The sequence below is a fragment of the Kryptolebias marmoratus genome, linkage group LG18 (genome assembly GCF_001649575.2).
Source record: "Kryptolebias marmoratus isolate JLee-2015 linkage group LG18, ASM164957v2, whole genome shotgun sequence".
Classification (NCBI taxonomy): domain Eukaryota; kingdom Metazoa; phylum Chordata; class Actinopteri; order Cyprinodontiformes; family Rivulidae; genus Kryptolebias; species Kryptolebias marmoratus.
In genome coordinates this window covers 18,288,487-18,305,846 of record NC_051447.1, presented here as the reverse complement: position 1 = coordinate 18,305,846, position 17,360 = coordinate 18,288,487, and the positions used below count along the sequence as shown (strand labels likewise).

At 45.9% G+C, this 17,360-nt stretch overlaps 3 protein-coding genes across 4 annotated transcripts in view; 1 reads left to right on the top strand and 2 right to left on the bottom strand.

Moving 5' to 3' along the window:
- The window catches only part of LOC108251050 (DENN domain-containing protein 11-like), a 14,841-nt gene extending 12,612 nt beyond the window's left edge, over window positions 1-2,229 (bottom strand). Inside the window, exon 1 of the mRNA XM_037981139.1 lies at window positions 1,576-2,229. Within this exon, the coding sequence (XP_037837067.1) occupies window positions 1,576-1,939 (364 nt within the window). The 5' untranslated portion in view covers window positions 1,940-2,229. The remainder of the gene's footprint in view (window positions 1-1,575) is intronic.
- A 224-nt stretch (window positions 2,230-2,453) lies between these two features.
- arl1 (ADP-ribosylation factor-like 1) lies at window positions 2,454-5,921 on the top strand. Its single transcript, XM_017429913.2, has 6 exons — window positions 2,454-2,583; window positions 3,183-3,320; window positions 4,161-4,242; window positions 4,444-4,555; window positions 4,637-4,815; window positions 5,266-5,921. Exons 1-6 carry the CDS (start codon window positions 2,580-2,582, stop codon window positions 5,294-5,296), a joined length of 546 nt encoding a protein of 181 aa, XP_017285402.1. The 5' UTR covers window positions 2,454-2,579; the 3' UTR covers window positions 5,297-5,921.
- Window positions 5,680-17,360, bottom strand: part of utp20 (UTP20 small subunit processome component) — a 27,257-nt gene continuing 15,576 nt past the window's right edge. For both annotated transcript variants that reach the window (XM_017429911.3, XM_017429912.3), the window contains exons 26-61: window positions 16,248-16,414; window positions 15,900-16,108; window positions 15,674-15,817; window positions 15,510-15,589; window positions 14,837-15,072; window positions 14,613-14,757; window positions 13,865-13,952; window positions 13,592-13,735; window positions 12,723-12,776; window positions 12,493-12,645; window positions 12,254-12,409; window positions 12,029-12,169; window positions 11,804-11,941; window positions 11,578-11,717; window positions 11,418-11,500; window positions 11,036-11,343; window positions 10,813-10,952; window positions 10,550-10,706; window positions 10,364-10,462; window positions 9,902-10,069; window positions 9,662-9,828; window positions 9,412-9,556; window positions 9,212-9,328; window positions 8,970-9,140; window positions 8,755-8,886; window positions 8,572-8,682; window positions 8,342-8,491; window positions 8,069-8,251; window positions 7,844-7,975; window positions 7,633-7,765; window positions 7,365-7,549; window positions 7,219-7,290; window positions 6,882-7,142; window positions 6,679-6,805; window positions 6,447-6,592; window positions 5,680-6,364 (exon numbers count right to left, since the gene is read on the bottom strand). In XM_017429911.3, coding sequence (XP_017285400.1) covers window positions 6,209-6,364; window positions 6,447-6,592; window positions 6,679-6,805; window positions 6,882-7,142; window positions 7,219-7,290; window positions 7,365-7,549; window positions 7,633-7,765; window positions 7,844-7,975; window positions 8,069-8,251; window positions 8,342-8,491; window positions 8,572-8,682; window positions 8,755-8,886; window positions 8,970-9,140; window positions 9,212-9,328; window positions 9,412-9,556; window positions 9,662-9,828; window positions 9,902-10,069; window positions 10,364-10,462; window positions 10,550-10,706; window positions 10,813-10,952; window positions 11,036-11,343; window positions 11,418-11,500; window positions 11,578-11,717; window positions 11,804-11,941; window positions 12,029-12,169; window positions 12,254-12,409; window positions 12,493-12,645; window positions 12,723-12,776; window positions 13,592-13,735; window positions 13,865-13,952; window positions 14,613-14,757; window positions 14,837-15,072; window positions 15,510-15,589; window positions 15,674-15,817; window positions 15,900-16,108; window positions 16,248-16,414 — 5,338 coding nt within the window. In that variant the 3' untranslated portion in view covers window positions 5,680-6,208. The remainder of the gene's footprint in view (window positions 6,365-6,446; window positions 6,593-6,678; window positions 6,806-6,881; window positions 7,143-7,218; window positions 7,291-7,364; window positions 7,550-7,632; window positions 7,766-7,843; window positions 7,976-8,068; window positions 8,252-8,341; window positions 8,492-8,571; window positions 8,683-8,754; window positions 8,887-8,969; window positions 9,141-9,211; window positions 9,329-9,411; window positions 9,557-9,661; window positions 9,829-9,901; window positions 10,070-10,363; window positions 10,463-10,549; window positions 10,707-10,812; window positions 10,953-11,035; window positions 11,344-11,417; window positions 11,501-11,577; window positions 11,718-11,803; window positions 11,942-12,028; window positions 12,170-12,253; window positions 12,410-12,492; window positions 12,646-12,722; window positions 12,777-13,591; window positions 13,736-13,864; window positions 13,953-14,612; window positions 14,758-14,836; window positions 15,073-15,509; window positions 15,590-15,673; window positions 15,818-15,899; window positions 16,109-16,247; window positions 16,415-17,360) is intronic.

The window sequence follows — 17,360 nt, the reverse complement described above, 5'->3', positions numbered from 1 at the left end:
AAAACAGTTGAAAGTAAAAAATATGGAATGGTTTGCCATATAAAAACTTGAAAAAGGGAAAAAAAATAAATTCTGGTCAGGGGTATGTAAACATGGCATGAAGCTTTTTGCCTTTGGTCTGGTCTTCAAACTTTCTCCCCCATCTTTTCCCCCNTTTGGACGCCTTACTATAGTATGTGTATTTTTTATGATTTTGGACGCCTTAATATAGTATGTGTGTTTTTTATTGTTTTGGACATATTTTATGTCATTTTGGAAGCATTACTAGAGTTAGTGTATTTTTTATGATTTTGGACGACTTACTATAGTATATGTATTTTTTATTGTTTTGGACGTATTTTATGTCATTTTGGAAGCATTACTATAGTATGTGTATTTTTTATGATTTTCGACGCCTTATGTGTATTTTTCATGATTTTAGATGCCTTTCATATAGTATGTGTATTTTATATCGTTTTGGACATATTTTGTGTCATTTTGGAAGCGTTACGATAGTTAGTGTATTTTTTTGATTTTGGAAATCACAAAATACACATACTATAGTAAGTTGTCCATTGCGCTTTCTAAGAATCAAAATTTAATTTGAAAAAAAAAATGCACACAAATATTTCATGAAGAATCAAAATTAAAAAAAAGGATTTTCAATATCTTTACATGTTCATACAAATATACAGTATGCAGACACAGATACAATACAGTAAGCGATGATTTATAAATGATCTTACAAACCAGAACATTTTTAATTTGCTCTGTTGCAAACAGAACCATATTTTACTGGTCAGTGATCTTTAACACGGTGCCAAAGCAACACTTCGGTGGTTTAAGGAGAAACATTTCTGCATCAGCCCGGTCAAAGGTCAGGTTGTAAGGAAACATGAAGTATTACGGTACTGCAGGTATTATTTCTGACTCTCGGAGGCCTTAAATTGATCCAAATATTGTTAGTCTGATTTGTTTAAATTCATTCATTTCTTGCTTTTCTCTTTACAACCTGACATGGTGGCAGTAATTAGGCTATACACTCATTTGACCCCAATTTTTTTATGTTTTTGCTTAAGAAAATAAACAAAAAAAAACCCACATCAGTCCCAACCTGTTCACCAATCTATTCTCCTCCAACCTGACTTGCTGCAAACCCATAAAGAGCCCAGCTCCACCCTGCAGGGACATCTCCTGCCCTGCATCCAGAGCAGCTCGTCTCCATCATCTTTAAACCCTTTCAGTGCTAATTTGATTTGACCTCCATGATTGTAATTCAACCGGTTTTCAAGACATTCCTCATTAAAGATGCATGAGTCAACTTTGCTGAAGCCACTGGCTGATTGATTTCTATCCCCCGTCCTGACATTTGGTTAAATTTCTGCAGCCAGGCAGCAGCAGGATATGTAATCGTGACTTTGTGGTGTGTCTAAACTTATGATCAGATAAAAAAGCCACGTCTGTCTGCAGATTGGACCTTATTTTTTATTTCTAGGCATAAAAAGCATCAAATATATATGGTATTTTCTATTGTTTTAACTAAAATCTTGTCTATTTTTTGAAAACCTGTGTATTAGCAGATGATTTTCGCCTCACCTGTTCTGGTATTAAATGTAACTACAAAGACGGACACAATCTGGTCCTTTTCCTCCCACTTCACCATCCTGTCCTCCAGCGACCCCTCCCTCGCTCCTGTATCCGACAGATGCTCCTCCTTGTCGGGAGGCAGCGCCTTGTCGGCGGCCGCCGGGGCGCCGGAGGTCGCGGGCGGGGCTCCGCAGCCGTCTGCGCCGGGAGCGGGACCCCCCGGTCCACTGCTCCACCCAAACCCGGAGCATCCCGACGAGGCGCGGCCGTCGGAGGGGCTCGGCAGTCGGGCCGGCGGCTCGCCGTCGGGTTTCTCCGCGGACGGGACCTCCTCCCAGTCCAGCAAAGGGGCTCGGTCCGACCGCTCCACCATCCTCACGCTGTGGCGGCGGTGAACGACGTCTCAAGCGGCAGGCTCCAAGTCCATCAGCGGATAATCAAAACTCAACGCATTTCCCGCATATTGAACTTATTCCCCACGAGGGTTACATTTTGCTCTAAATTCGCACAAACTGTTGCGGCTTTCACACTAAGCTTTAAAATCTTTCTAATATCTGGTGATCATAAATTTGATGCTGTTCAGAGAGGGCAACTCCTTCGAATAAAGTTGCATTCAAAGTAAACACGAAATTTATCGTCACATCCCGCTTACAGTGAATAGCAACAACATTTCGAAACGTTTGCTTCTTGAACGCACCCTTCACGGAGCGTCCGTCGGTTTATAAATCTTCTTTTCACCAGCTGCACTTTCGTTTAAAAAAATAATGTTTTTAACTAATTGCAAACCAAGACTTACATTTATAAACTCCGAATTATAAATACTAATTAGCTGTTACATGAAAGGTTTTATCTTAGTTTCTGTAATGATTATTTGCAGATAACGAGGTTGTTTGTGTGACGAATGTGCGAACGACAATTTAAGCGACAGTAGGGTGACGTCCTCCAGCGACACGTCAACAAGACGGAACCAACCTGTCAGTAAGTTGTTGTCTGAAGTCCGTGGTGTCAACGAAATGGGTGAGTTTTACACGTTTTAACTATCTTATATTATTTTATTTATTACCCTAGGTGTAAATTACGTGCGTAGAACGTATGAATCTCCGATACATCCGTGTTTGATTCGTTTTTTGTCTTTTAACGCGACGTGCTGCTGATGCCAGCTAGCTTGGTTAGCTAACGATAGCTATTTAGTAAACCTTTAGTTTTTTTTAATGTTTTCTTGTCAACTTTTATTAGTTTTATATCATTTACGTGTCGGTATTTAGGATGTCAGTGCTTATCATTAATATCACTATAGATTCACAGCTATATTTATTTATTAATTGACGGAAAACATCATGCTGCAACCTCAGATAGCAGCTAAGCTAATCTCAGCTGCTAGGTAGAGTTACTAATGAATTTATGGCAGTGATGTTGACATGCCTTGAGTTTTGATTCTGATGTTGTAATAGAGACAGAACCATGTTTTATATTAAAAACTATGTTATTGGCTGTTAAGAGGCCAAATTAATTTGTAGAGAAGTTTAGTCTTATTAAAAAACGATGAAGAGTTAGTAAAGTTTGCCTAAATCCATATTTTCCTTTTGCTTAATTCCTCCTGTCTTTGTCCTCTTCAGGGGGTTTCTTCTCTAGCCTTTTCTCTGGCCTGTTTGGCACCAGGGAGATGAGGATTTTGATCCTGGGTTTGGATGGTGCAGGAAAAACTACCATTCTGTACAGGCTTCAGGTTGGAGAGGTGGTCACCACAATTCCCAGTATGTGCTGCTTTTTATCCCCTAAATATTATTTATTTTAATAGTTAGGTAGTCTAATTGTGCCACTGAGGTTACATTTTTGTTTCTCAAGAGAGCCCTGTGAGCTAAGAACGCAAAGGAAGAAATAACAGAATAAATTGGCTATATTGCTTTACTTTTTTATCTACGACTTTAAAAATCTCTCCATCCACTGATTGCAGTGACATTTTTTGTGACTTTAAAGTTTTTCTTTGTCAATTAGAGCATCAGGAAAAGATTAAGACTCCTCCAAACAATCAAGACGAGATAATTAGAGTTCAAAGATGGCTCAGCTGCACCAGGAAAACCTGTTACTGTACATTTTGTGGACTCTAAATTGCGTCACCAAGTAAAGGTGTATACTGTTCCAGGCTTAACCCCAATTTGTTTAACATTCCTTTATGACTCAACTAAAAAGAAGTCAAACTGGTGCTGAAAAAAACAAGTTTTACTTGTTTTAATTTGCCATATTTTACTGTATCTCACTGACATTAAAGTTTAATCACATTTCTGCAAGGTCACTAAAGTTTTGCAGATTTGATCATCTTTGCTGACTCATAAATATCACAGATTATTTAAGTAACTTACGTATTGAAGACAGTATGTTTTGTTTCACGTAATCTGTTAGGCTGCAATATCACAGAGGGAAAGATTTAGGTCACAGTCGTCTTCTCTGATTAAATTAAAAAATGTACGTCTTTTGTTCTTCATGTTTTTTTTACAGTTTATGGCTTTAGAATAACAAGTAAACTAATAGTCAGTATTATGCTCCCTGCCTTCACTGCACAAATCTGGATTTTGTTTTATTGTCCTTCTCTCCAGCTATCGGCTTCAACGTTGAGACGGTCACTTATAAGAACCTGAAGTTTCAGGTGTGGGACCTGGGAGGACAGACGAGTATCAGGTGTGTCTGAGTGACGCAGTGAATGCACTGCAGAGCTTCTCGTAAACAAACTAACGGAGAATTCAGGTTTAGTCTTCTGGTATAAGAATCTGAAGCTGCCTCCTCATTTCTTCACTGATAATGTCGTCCCACACTTTATTTAAATTTTGTGTTATTGCACTCTATAACCACCTTTTAACCCTTCTGATCATCTTTTCTCAGGCCCTACTGGCGGTGTTATTACTCAAACACAGACGCGGTGATCTACGTCGTCGACAGCAGCGACCGGGACCGGATGGGCATCTCAAAGTCCGAGCTGGTGGCCATGTTGGAGGTTCGTGTTTTGATCCTCAGTCTTAAAGAAGAAGGAAAAAAAAAAAGATAAACTCTTCACGGTGTGATTTTTGTTTGGCAGGAAGAAGAGCTGAAGAAGGCCATCCTTGTGGTGTTCGCCAACAAACAGGACATGGAGCAGGCGATGACGCCGACCGAAGTGGCCAACGCTCTGGGCCTTCCTGCGCTCAAAGACAGGAAATGGCAGATCTTTAAAACCTCGGCCACCAAGGGAACAGGCCTGGACGAGGCTATGGAGTGGTACGATACACCCTGCCGAACATTTACAGAAATATTTAAACCTTTAAATACCCCACGATTCGATTATAAAACGATTATCTTGAAACTTAAATGACTGTAGCTTCAAATATTACTTCGCAGACGACAAAAATGTAAAAAAACAGGTTTACTGCAAAATGTTTCTACTACAGGAAGCCACACAGCAACTATGCTGTCTCTCTTAAAGTAGTAAGAAATTATAATGTTAACAAGTTCTATTTAAAAATATATTTTATCCCCCACCCCTACTAGCTTTCAGGAGCAGTAAATATATCACGTTAAACAGCGCTGGAGTTTGAGAGTCAGATGCTTTTTGTTCTGGCAGTAATTTGTATAAATATGGGCTGTTAAGACAATCAGCAGAATAGATTTTCTGTCTTCCCCCTGATTTAAACTGACAGCATCTGATCTCCTCTTTCTGTTTGCTCTCAGGTTGGTGGATTCTCTGAAGAGTCGGCAGTAAAAGCCACCTGTTCTGTGTACATACACCCCTGACCTTTGACCCTCTCTCCGTTTGAAGCCTTGTGACTGACCCTTCTCCCCCGTGTCCCACTTTGTTTTGGACCAGCGATTGCACTCCTGTTCCCATCCACCTGAAGCCTTGGCCAACGTCTTTCACGCCTGGGACAGAGACTGCTGCAGTAACATCTGGACACAGATCCAACACTTAATTAACCCCACTGCAATGATCATGGACTCTAAAGGTTGTCATCGCCTTGATAATCTCTATGAAGGATTTTGTTGATGACAAAGCAGCTTCTTGTCACTCTCTGCACAGCCAAATGCCATCTACTTAACGTTCAATGCTACAAACGGGAGATATTTTTTACCTTTTTGGAGATGATCTACTACTTTAGAGAAATTTCCCCGTTTCTGCTAGACAGTATTCTAGCCAAGTGTTACTGCAGCCCAGGTTGTGGTGTTTGATATGTTTCTGGTTTTCCTTCTGTTCAATAATTTATGGGTTGATATCTTTGCGATGAGCTTTGGCATACGAGTTACTACACTACATGCTGAAAGCTTGATGGTTGCATATTTATATCTGCTTGTACAGTAAAGAATGCAATCAGTGATTGTAACGATTTTAACAGTTTGTCGTCTTTTTGTTGAGGAGTTGGTGGTTCTAAGAAACAAAAAGGTACCAAAACAAGCCCAGTAGTGTTCATCTTGACAGGTGAGTGGTCTTCTGGCTCCTAGAACCGCTACCTGACATCCCAGTGGTCTTTTACGAGCTTCATTTTCCAGAGGATGCTGTTTTATTTTTAAATTACAAAAACAGACTGATGCTTGTTTTCTCCACAAACCACCGGGGTGAAGAGGCTGTTTTTGTCCCTTTTTTAAGTTTTATAAATTAAAGTCTTTGAGTCTGCGTGGCTCACTGCACCATGGCCAGGTCTTTCAGGGCATGGCTCCGGTGCTTCTTCGCTTTATATCCGGGCCGCAGGAACTCGATCTTTCTCTTTTTGGCTTCGATTTTATTCCTGTGCTTCTTGAGTTTCTTCTTGGCAGCGATGTCCGGGTTCGCCACCGCCTTAGAGGAGACAGGAGGAGAAACGTAATCAACAGGAGATCGAAGCTGCTGCTGAAGTGCTTGAATTTGGCGTGTTTCGTACCTGCATGGCGCGGTGTCGTTTGCGTGCCGCTCGCCTCTGTGAGAACTCCCTCTGGACTGCAGAGAAGGCCAGAGAGAATCTCTCTAGACCCACCTGCTTCTTCAGAAGCTCGATCAGCTCCTGGGCCAAGTTCTTCAGCGTCGGGTCTGGATCGAGGGGGGAGGAAGAACAAGTTGTAACCTGCATGGGGAGTATCGTTTTTGAAACGGTGTTTGTGCTGTTAGGTTATAACCTTGGTCTGCGTATGTGCTGTCCAGCTCTCGGTACAGAGGAGAGACCATGGTGGTGAGGTATGGACTGAGCCGCTCCTTCCCGAGAGTCACAGCCGTCGCTCCCAGGAACTTAAACACACACGTTCTCTGGAGGAGGGAGAGGAGAATCTTGTAGAACGACGAATAAAAAGCAGAAAAGTTTTTTTTTTTTTGATTTGCGTACCTTGAGGGAAACTTTGGGAGAGTAAGCTGCTTCTCTCTTTGCCATCAGAGACAGCTTCTTCATCAGCCACAGAAGGGAGGGAGGCTTGTCTTTGTCATCCTCCTCCTCCTCTTCTGCTTCCTTTTCCTTTTCTTTCTCTTCGTCATCGTTTTCATTCTCACTGTGCTCTTCCTCGTCTTTCACTTCTTCCTGAGAAGTGACGTGAGACTCTGGGGAGACGAGGTAAATCACCTTCCCGGCAAACAGAAGGTTCTTGATCACCTGCAGGTGGAGCAACACACGCCTGTCAATCAAACTGCACAGTTTGACTTTAAAGACGAAGGACAAGACGCGGTACCTGCTCTCCTGACGCCGTGTCCAGGAACTTCGACTGCAGCTGATGGCAGAAACTTAACGCCAACTCTCTCATCTAGACGCCCGAAAGGAATAAATGAGATGCAGGAAATGAGACGGCCGCGAGCGGACAGTCAAAGCGGTCCTTACCTTCTTATCCAGGCCGCTGGTGATGAAGTCGGTGGCTGCCGGTCGAGACGAGGGATCTTCTCCCTCTCCTCTCCAAACGGCGACCAGCTGCTCGGCCTGCTGAGCGGCAAAGAGCTGACCAAAGAGCTGCGAGGCGGTGAGCCACACCCAGCAGTGAGGGTGCCGCAGGTGGGCTTCGATGTGACCTGAAACAGATCCAGTAGCGTTCAGGTTGAGCCGTCTTTGGAAAACGAGGAGAATAAATGTGTGTGTGTGTGTGTGTGTGTACCCCAGATATGAAGGAGTGTGTCTCGAGGCTTGCAGAGCTCCAGCAGGTGGCAGTGTTTGTTTAGTTTGGATATGAGAGTCAGATAACTGAAGAGCAGCTTGTCAGCTCCTCTCTCATCCTGCTCCTCCTCGATCTGATGGACAGAAACATTTAGAATAAGATTTTATTTTGCTCAGCAGACTTGCCTCTTGTTAAATTTTGCTTGACTCACGTCTTCAAAGTTGTCGGGGTGGATTTCTCTTTCCAGCAGTGGCAGCAGGTCGTCCATTCGATGGACAAACTCCTCCTCCTCCACCTCCACGAACAGGCCGCAAATCTGAGCTCCAAGGCGCCGCATGCTGCCCTGAGGAGGAGCCCAGAAACTGGATCTGTGATCCACAAGATCCCGCCCCCCCTCTCCCGAAGGTCTACAAATTATATTTTAGTTTCTGTTTACCTTTTCTGCGTTCAGCCAGGTGTTGACGAAGGAGAACAAGGTGTTCTTGTGGTTCGAGTCCAGCTGGGCGAGCAGCATCTTGATGGCCGTGGCAGCCATTTTCTTACAGCGCGCAGAGTCATCGTTGACCACGACGAGAGCCAGCGGGGCAAAGAACAGACTTTGGTAGGTGAACAGCTGCTTCTGAACGGGGGAAGGAACAAAAATAACTTGAGTAAAAAGCAGCAAATGGATGTCATCTATAAGAGTTTTTACAAGCTTGTAATTCCGCACCTGAGGGAAAGTCTGGAAGATGGACGCCAGCATTTCCAGCACAGACTCCCTGCCGGTGTCGTGCTCGTACTGCAGCTGCGCCACCACGAAGTCCACGTGCCTCTTCAGCTTCTTCCCCAGCGGGTAGTCCAGCAGGTACTTCAGGTAGATCTGCAGCACAGAAGCAACCCTGTTGTTCGAGCTACAGCGCTGCTCCAGGAGCCAGGAGACAGATCTCAGTGTGTCGGTACCTGTCGACAGTGAACTCTGATCATAGCGTTGCTCCCGGTAACGGCCAACTTGGCCACTTTTTTCAACACTTCCTCCATCTCTGGGACGACGAGCTTCCTAGACAGGATCGCCTGGTGTTTTTTCCACACACATGTAAACACAGAGATTCGAAAGCAGATGTTGTGTTTTGCCTCTTTGGTTACCTTGAGCAGGCCGAAGGCGGTGGCCTGTCGCGACTGGTCGTAGATGTCCTCCTCGGCGTATCCCAGCAGCACCTGCAGCTGGGTCTCAGAGATCTGGTTGCTTTTGATGTTCTTTACCAGAACAGTCATGGCCTGGAAGACATTTTTTGGTTATTAAATAAAGTTTCAATCACGGGATTGTCCATAACCTTTCCACAGAGGATCACGGGAAGCACCTTGAAGCAGTTCTGGACCAGGTTATAGTTCTCCCCGCGGGCAGCTCCAGCCTTCGAGTAATCCTTCAGCAGGACAAAGAGCTGCTTGGTCAGCTGGCCGGCGTTCTGCTCCACCGCTGGCAGAGGGAACTTCAGCAACCAGGTGAACGCGACCAGAGCCTCTGTGATCACCTGGAAGGGCGAAGGGGTGGTTAGTTATTTTGGAAATCATATGCAGAAGTAATAAAAAAAGGTACTCGTACCTTGACGTGCATGGAGTCGAGGCATTCGAGCAGCAGCAGAACAAACGGGTCCAGCATCTCCAGAGCAGACGGCTCTGATGAATTCACTTTAGATTTCTTCAGACTCAGGTGGAGCAGCTGAGGAACAGACAGGAAGACTTCCAAACTGCAACATCACACCGGGTTTAAAACAACAACAAATAAACGAAGGGATTGTGCACCTTGAGGCCAGCGTCCACCAGGATGTGCATGTTGGTGCGGCTGCTGACGGGAGCCTTCTGTCCTCCTCTCTTTGGAGTCGGAGGAAGGAGCAGGCAGCTGGGAGGAGGCAGCCTGGGGTCAGGAGGAGGCGCTGGAGGCTTCTCTCTGCAAACACGCACAAAAGTCAGAGTTGCCTACAACTTTTATAGGATCAGAAATAAAAAAAGGGGTAATCTGAGCGTCCCCTAGCTTGAGTTGGAGCATCCTTACCGGCCGCTCTTGGTGAGCAGAGGCAGGCTCTCGCTCACCAGGCCGTGGCTCAGCAGCAGGATGTCACGTGACGTCATGCCGCTGTTGACGAGCAGACCCAGGATCAGCCGCCGCAGCACAGCAGCCACCCGGTTACACACCTTCAGTTTAGCTGAGCTCTCTAGGACCTGGTAGGAGCAGAAAAAGTTGAACAATTGGAACACGAAAGCGTTTCTTGTTGTTCCGCAGCTCTGACGCTACCTCCTTCAGCGGCAGGATGAGCTTGCTGATGCTCTCTTTGCTGCAGAAGCGCGCCAGCAGCTCGTACGAGTCCATGCTCTTGCTGTGCCGCGCCTCCATCAGCTTGGAAACGATGCCTTTGACTTCTTTTTCCTCGGCCACCGCCCCGAACAGCTCGTTGTTGAAGATCTGATCAAACGGGGACAGAAAGGGGTCACAGAATAAAACAGAAATCCAACTTGAGTGACTGATTTCTGCACAAAACAAGAATAAAGCAACTATGTTGAAGCAGATTTCGAAGGGATCATTTTAGCATACTACTTTTGATCGAACGCTTTGATACCTGAACGGTAAAAACAGCATAAAGTGTGTAGAAGTGAAGGAACCATAACCAGGAGAAGCAGCGTAAATGCTGACTCTCCATCCACACTATTAAAACAACGGTTAGTCCATGTTTGTGTTTCAGGGTTAGGAGGTTCTTACATCAATGAGCATGTTCATGCAGGGGTCCAAGTCTCCGCTCGTGAGGGTCGGACTGAGCGCCGACAGCAGCTGGTACACCGTGAATGTCAACACGTGAACCTGGACGGACGGAGAGCAAACAGTCGGGATTATTATTCTCTCTTTTGAAGGGTTTTGGATGTTTTATTTTCTTGTCAGTGCTCCCACCTGGTAGCCTTTGACCAGAACCCCCTGCATCTCTTTGAGCAGATACTGCAGATACCTGCAGCCCAGGGTCTCGATGATCTTCACCAGAGTTCCTCGCGCTACGTCGCGGATCTCCTGGAAACGGTTCCTCAGCAGAACGCAAACCTTGATCAGGATCCTGGATTTAAAAGATGCTTATCGTTAATTAAACTTTCCTACCAAATTGTGCTTTAATTAAAAATAAATAAACAAACACGTATGCAGACACAGAGGTGCGTGCGTACCCTGGGAGGTTGGCCTCCATGATGTGTGGCGGCAGAGTCTGCATCAGTTTGATCATGGCGAAGGCGATCGGGACCCGGGCCACCTCCTCATTCTTCACGTCCTTGGACTTCACTGCCTTGTGCTCCTCGTCCCGCGTCACCTACAGCAGAGGAGAAACGGAGAACCATCACGGCTGTGCTCCCTGGGAGGAGTTAGCAGAGCGGGAACGAGGGTGTGGCGTACCTTCGCAGTCAGACACTTGTTCAGGCGCGGCAGCACGCTGTCATTAACAGTCTGGTGGATCGTTTTGATCAGGGACTCCAGCTCCTCTCTGCTCTGCGGCAAACCGCTGCACATGGCGGCTAATTTAGGCGCTGCCTCCGACTTGGATTTCGTCGAGGCCACTTCCTTCGATACGTCCTGCTTTTCGCCTTCAGCAGAGTCCGTTTCCATGGGAACGTCAGCCCCGCGGTCGATCTCCATCTCTTTATCGTCATTGTTGGTGTCCAAAGCTTCGGTTTTGTCATCTGTGTCGATTGTAATGTTCCCAGCTGGGGGGAAAAAAAAATTAACTATGAAGAAATGATTGGATTAATAAAAAGAGGAAGTTCAAGCTGTTCCGAACCTTCTCTGGCTTTGGCAGCTTCCATTTCTCTGCTGAGGGTCTGATGGTCAAAACGGAAAGCATCCAACACAGAAACAAGCAAACTGGGGAGAAAAGAAGACTGTTAGCATCGAAATCAATAAGATGGGTAAAAGTTTAAAGAAGGCATCGGCTCACAAACCTGACAGCCAGTTTCTGTTCCAACTGTGCCGTCTGCAGGATGTGGATGAAGTGTTTCAGGTAGTACAGGTACTTGGACCAGGTCAGCCTGCGACACACGGCGCCCACCACCTCCACCGACGCTGACGTCATGTTCTCATGCTGCAGGTTTGGGAGAAGTTGGAAAGTTTAACCTCAAAGGTTGTAAAAAAAAAAAAGAAGAAAGAAACCAACCAAGCCGCGGTCACCTTCAGCATCTTCTCGTCCATCAGGGCTGTCAGGGCGTACGGCATGATGTAATTCTGCAGGGAGCGCGGCGTCATCACCACCGTGCCCTCCGTCAGCTGTTTGGCCAACTTCCTGAGGGCACGACCCCGACGGTGGATCTAATCATGCCAAAACACACACACACACGCGCGCGTCAGTGTTCATCACCTCAAACAGACGCAGAAACAGGAGAGTGTGAGTCACACCTGGATGTGCTTCATGTGCTCGAAGAAGTCAGACTCGGGGTCGTTGTAGTCGGTGAGCTGGACCAGGTCTCTGAACTCTTTCCTGGCGGGGAAGTTCTTCACCAGACAGGCGAGGACCGTGGTGTATTCTTGCTGCACACTCTGGACACATGCAGTTTATCACACGCTGCTCCTGGATTTTATCTTGGATTTGTTTGTTTAAAAAATAAGGAATTCGCAACGAACCTCCGTCTTGCTGTGGAGCCCCCTGTGGACAGCGTCCAGGATGGTGTGCTGTATCACGTCCTTGTAGATCTGCTCCCCAACCCCGGCGGCTGCCACCTGAGCGATTACCGCCGCCAAGCACAAGGAGGCGTTGTCCGCCAGCGACATGTCACCGATCTGCATTTAAAAGAAAACCAGATGAAGCCGGATCCCTTACAGCCGCCGCCTCCCGTTTAGAAGACGCTGCGTGATCCACGGACCTCGAACGTGTGGAAGCAGTTGTATATGACGGTGCTGATGTAATCCAGGTCCAGAGTTTGCATTTCCTTCACCCGTCTGGTGGCGTCCTGGAAAGCAGTCAGGCGCACGTCGAAGTAGATCTCGTCGAGGTGTCGGCTGTCGAAGGCGTTCAGCTGGAAGGAGCAGAGAATTGTTGTTGGTGCGTTTTAAGTTTTGTGATATTTCTTATCTGATAAACAACAAACCTTACCTTTGTGGATAAATTGGTGATGTGTGTGAGCGAAGGGTCCAGATCTGACAGAGTCTGACAGCACAGTTAGAAACAGTCAGCACCATCATCGACAGCGAGGATTCATCTGATTGACCGATTATATGATTAGTATATAATCAGACCCTCCAGGATTTCGCAACTATTGACACAAAATCAAGCAAACCCCACGAAATCGCAACTTTAACCCAATATTTATTGTTTCTAAAGCAATTTGCCACAGTTTCTGCGGTCTAGTCTCTTCTTTGTGGGTTTGTGTAGCATGAAATACAAAATAACCGCAAATAACTCAGGAAGAAGACACGTGACGTCACTTCCTGTTAACATCAGAATGCCGGGAGCGTGCAGGAGCAGCGACCGAAGCCAAAATGTGCGCTAATGCTTCACATTTGCCCACAAAGATTTCAGCAAACCAGTTTCCTCCCCAGCTGCAGCTGTTTTGCACGTCCTGCAGTGTAATCATGGAACATAAACGCATCGACAAACACTTTGTGTCTGCAAAACATGTGAGGAGAGCTGCAGACCAGGGACAATCCAGAAATGCTCATGAATGTCAGTTTAGAAGCTATCAAAGTTCTCAAATAAAGCACCTTTTGTTGGGAATTATCTTACAAAACTAGGAAGGATTTTTGGTTTAGATATTAAAAGTTATAGTTTTTTATTGATTTTAGTAAAAAAAAAAATCGCAACTTTTAGGAAAATGCCCCGTGAAATCCTAAAGGGACTGATTAATATAGTATATTTCTTGCAGTCTTATTGTGTAGCTCTACACAGGCTGGGTAATTTCAGGGTTTCAGGGACGTAAATCTGACAAAAAGACATTTCAGCACGGCTCCAGTAAATCTGTGAACCTGGAAGACGGTGACGAGGGCCTTCCTGGGCAGCTTGTTGTGAATAACGGCGAAGAGTTTGCTGAGCGGCCGCAGGAAGGCGGACGGCTGCACGCTCCGCCGCAGCAGGTTCTGAACCGTGGCCAGGATGTCGATCTCCGTCTCCTGAAACCAACACAACGTTTTCTTAATTAGGCTGTTCCATTAAATCCAAATGTTTATATTAATCTGGTTATAAGTGGAAATAACAACTAATAAATAAATAAATGTCATCAGTAAAAAGCTTAGTTTTACCTGAGGGTTGTTGCCTTTCTGGAGATACGGAAGCAGCAGGCTGATCAGCACCGAACTCTGCTCCTTGTTGCTAACGAATCGACTCACCCTAACAGAGAGCGGATCAACATTAGTCAACAGGTTGCCCAATTCAACCCGATTCAAGATGGCTGCCATTTCTAATTAACCATAGCAAACTTATAAATGGATATAACTATCAATTTTACAGATATTGAGCTAAAATCTGGTGAGGTAGCAGCCGAGAATCGTCCCTAACAGTACTTTATTAAACCCAAAGGGGAAATTAAATAACAGACAGTTATATCTGTAAAAGTGTTCGCTCCATTCCTGATTTCTTATCATTTAAAAACTGCATTTTATCTTTACTTGTCTTATCTTTGTCTAAGATTTATTCCTGTTAAACTTGGCTGGCCGTCTCCTCCAGCTCCCCACGACCCGGAAAGGAGAAGCAAACAGATGATTTAAAACGTTGGGATTCAATATGGCGGGCGATATGCATTCTTTAGAGGAATGTTACTTTTATTAGACGAGAGTTAAGACACTTCGGGTTCAGTGAAAATGATTAAATGAAGGAAAACGAATGTAAGATGTGATGGATGTCTTGTTCCTGTCATTTATTCCTAATGTCAGTGAACAAAACCCTCCAATAATAACAAAACAGACGTTAGTTGTGCTTCTTTGTAATAAAAGTGCATCAGCTTCAGAGATGATGTCAGTAAGAGACGAACGGCGAGTTGACGGGACTCACTTGGAGAGGATGTTGAGCTCTTTAGCCACCTGAGCCCTGAACTTCTTCTTCTTCAGCCTGTCGGAGCTGCAAACGACTCTGCTGAAGTAGTGCAGCAGGGCGGAGACGTGAGGCAGCAGCAGCCGGGAGCCCTCAGTCAGCGGCTCTGCAGGAGAAAGTGCAAACTTTGACCGGCGGCGATTCAACAGCCTGGCGCCGCAACGTTTCAGCGTTAATCTGCAAACCTGAGGCCACGGCGGCGCGCTCTTCGGGCCGTGGGAACGCGCAGCCGTTCACGACGAGCGCCGCTTCGGTTTCCGAGGCGACGAACTCCTCGGCCGTTGCCAGAGACTCGGCCATGTCCATCACCACGGCGATGGTAGCCGGGGAGGCGTTTTTGGCCGAGAGGAGGGCAAAGACGTTCAGAAGGACGTCGCACTCCGGCTGGTCCGGTTTCTGCTTGGCGAGGAGGGGGAAAAACCTGAAACGGACAGATAAACAGGAAAAATTAATGATTTGTAGACATTTTTGTGTAGGATAAGGTGGCCATCTTGAATCTTGCTGACTCCAAAGGTTAATCAGGTGGAGACGTACATTCAGCGATCACTTTCTGAGAATTTAATTGAAATCCGTCTCGTGGTTCATGAGATATTTCGCTAACAAACACGGTCGACTCCAACAGTTTATGTTGCAGTTCAAGTATGTGTTGAGGAAGATGCTCAGCTACTACCACACCAAATTTTAGCTCAATATCTGTGAAACTGACTGATTTTTAGCCTTTTTCGTGTTTGCTGAGGCAGCCATTTTTAACTGAGTTGACTCCAAAGGTTACCAGTTGTAGATGCGTTTCCAATTATTACTTAAAAGCTCATTCAGTGGGATATGAGACATTTTGCTAACATTATTATAAATCCTGACCTGGCGTTTTTGCACCACACGTGGATGAGCTTCAGCAGAGGGGTGGGGGAGTAGGGGCTCTCCTTGGGGAGACGGCGCACCTGCACAACAACAGAAGTTTAAATTAACCCGGAGTCGCTTGGAGGCGTGAAGCGAACGGATCAAATGTTGAGCGCGACACAGACCTGAGGCCAGACGACGGCCTCGAACACGGCATCGATCTCATCCGAGCCGAAGTTATAAAAGTCGAAGTCGTCGAAGAAATCCTGAATCCTCAGGATACCGAGTCTCCTCAGGTTCTTCAGAGGGCTGACGCATCCGGGTCGCAGCTGTCAGAGCGCACGCGGAGATCTGTGAGCGTGCATCGAACAGAAACGAGAAGAAGTCCCACATCTGCCAAATGATGCTCACCTGGTCCCTTTGGTCCAAGATGGCCGACGCGGAGGCGGTGACACACAGCAGGATCTGCAGCACTTTGGGCAGGTAGCCGTGGATGAGGTGTCCCAGTTTCTGTATCACCACATTGATGATGTTCAGCAGGCTGTGCTGACGGCCCAGAGGAAGGACAGCAGCCAGGTCCGTCTCAGCTACAGCCCGTTTCACCGCAGACAGGCAGGATCCTGAGCGGAGCCAATCAATAAAACGGTCTCAGGGGAGCACTTATTTTCTAAGTTTCTACAGCCCTGAAACGCCTTTATGTGTAGCTGTCGGTAACACAAACAGCAAGCAGTAATTCATGGCCATCAAATAGCGTCTTACCCTGGCTGTAGTGGCGGATGGGCTCTAGAATCAGGTCGATGAACATCCCCAGCTCCTCGGTCTGGCAACCAGCCAGGAAGCGTAAAATGATGGAGGAGCGGGCGGTGGCGCTCGCCTTCCCCTGGAACTTACTGCCCGATTTACTTCGCAGTCGGCCAAACAGGATCCTGGGAAACACACAGCAAAACATGACGCTGTCAACAGAGTTTTGTTGTCATGCAACTCAAGTGTTGTGTCAAAACAGAACAGACAACAAAGAATTTTATAAAATTTATCCATCGGTTTATCCGAGGTCGGTCCAGACTCTCTCCTCCTCCTCTTGGAGGGGATCCCAAGGTGTTCCCAGATCAGAAAGGATATATATTCTTTACAGAGAGTTCTGGATCCGTCCCAAGGTCCCTTTTTTCAGAAGAAAGCTTCAGTAAAACCTTCAGACGGAGGCGTTCTAACTTCAGCTGACTCTCGGCTCAAACCCTGGATAACAGAGTTCCTCGTCGTGTCTCTGAGGCTGAGCCCAACCACTCTACTCAAGGCCCGCGGGCCAGATCCGGCCCTCTGTAGCATTTCATCCGGCCCTCTAGTCTGGTTTAGATCGAGTCTCTGAGGCTGAGCCCAACCACTACGAAGAAAGCTCATTTCAGTCCCTTCGTCTCCTGGATCTCACTCTTTTGATCATATATTATAGATGAACTATTTGAGAGCTTTTTTTCCCCTTTTGGTTCAGTTCCTTATTTATCACAACAAACCGGAGCAACGTCCTCATTACTGCAGATGTTGGTGTATTGGAGTCTAACACAAACTGGAAAAAAGCTCGACTTTTTGCAGGGAGTGTGGACACAGCTCTGGTTTTACAGAACCAAACAGCTCGCAAATGTGGTTTTGGCATCCCATATTCAGTCCCTCCAGTATTTCGCAGGCATTTTTTATGATTGTTGCGGCTGAAATGCCTGATTTCACGGGGCATTTTCCTAAAAGTTGCGTTTTTTTTTTTTTACTAAAATCAATAAAAAAACATAACTTTTAATATATAAACCAAAAATACTTCCAAGTTTTGTAAGATAATTCCCAACAAACATTGACATTCTCAAAAGGTGCTTTATTTGAGAACTTTGA

What these genes read in the sequence shown, in the direction of transcription:
- arl1 (XM_017429913.2), top strand. An exon ending in GGAGGACAGACGAGTATCAG is followed by an intron (nt 4,243 to 4,443) that starts GTGTGTCTGAGT and finishes ATCTTTTCTCAG; the next exon opens with GCCCTACTGGCGGTGTTATT. An exon ending in AGCTGGTGGCCATGTTGGAG is followed by an intron (nt 4,556 to 4,636) that starts GTTCGTGTTTTG and finishes TTTGTTTGGCAG; the next exon opens with GAAGAAGAGCTGAAGAAGGC.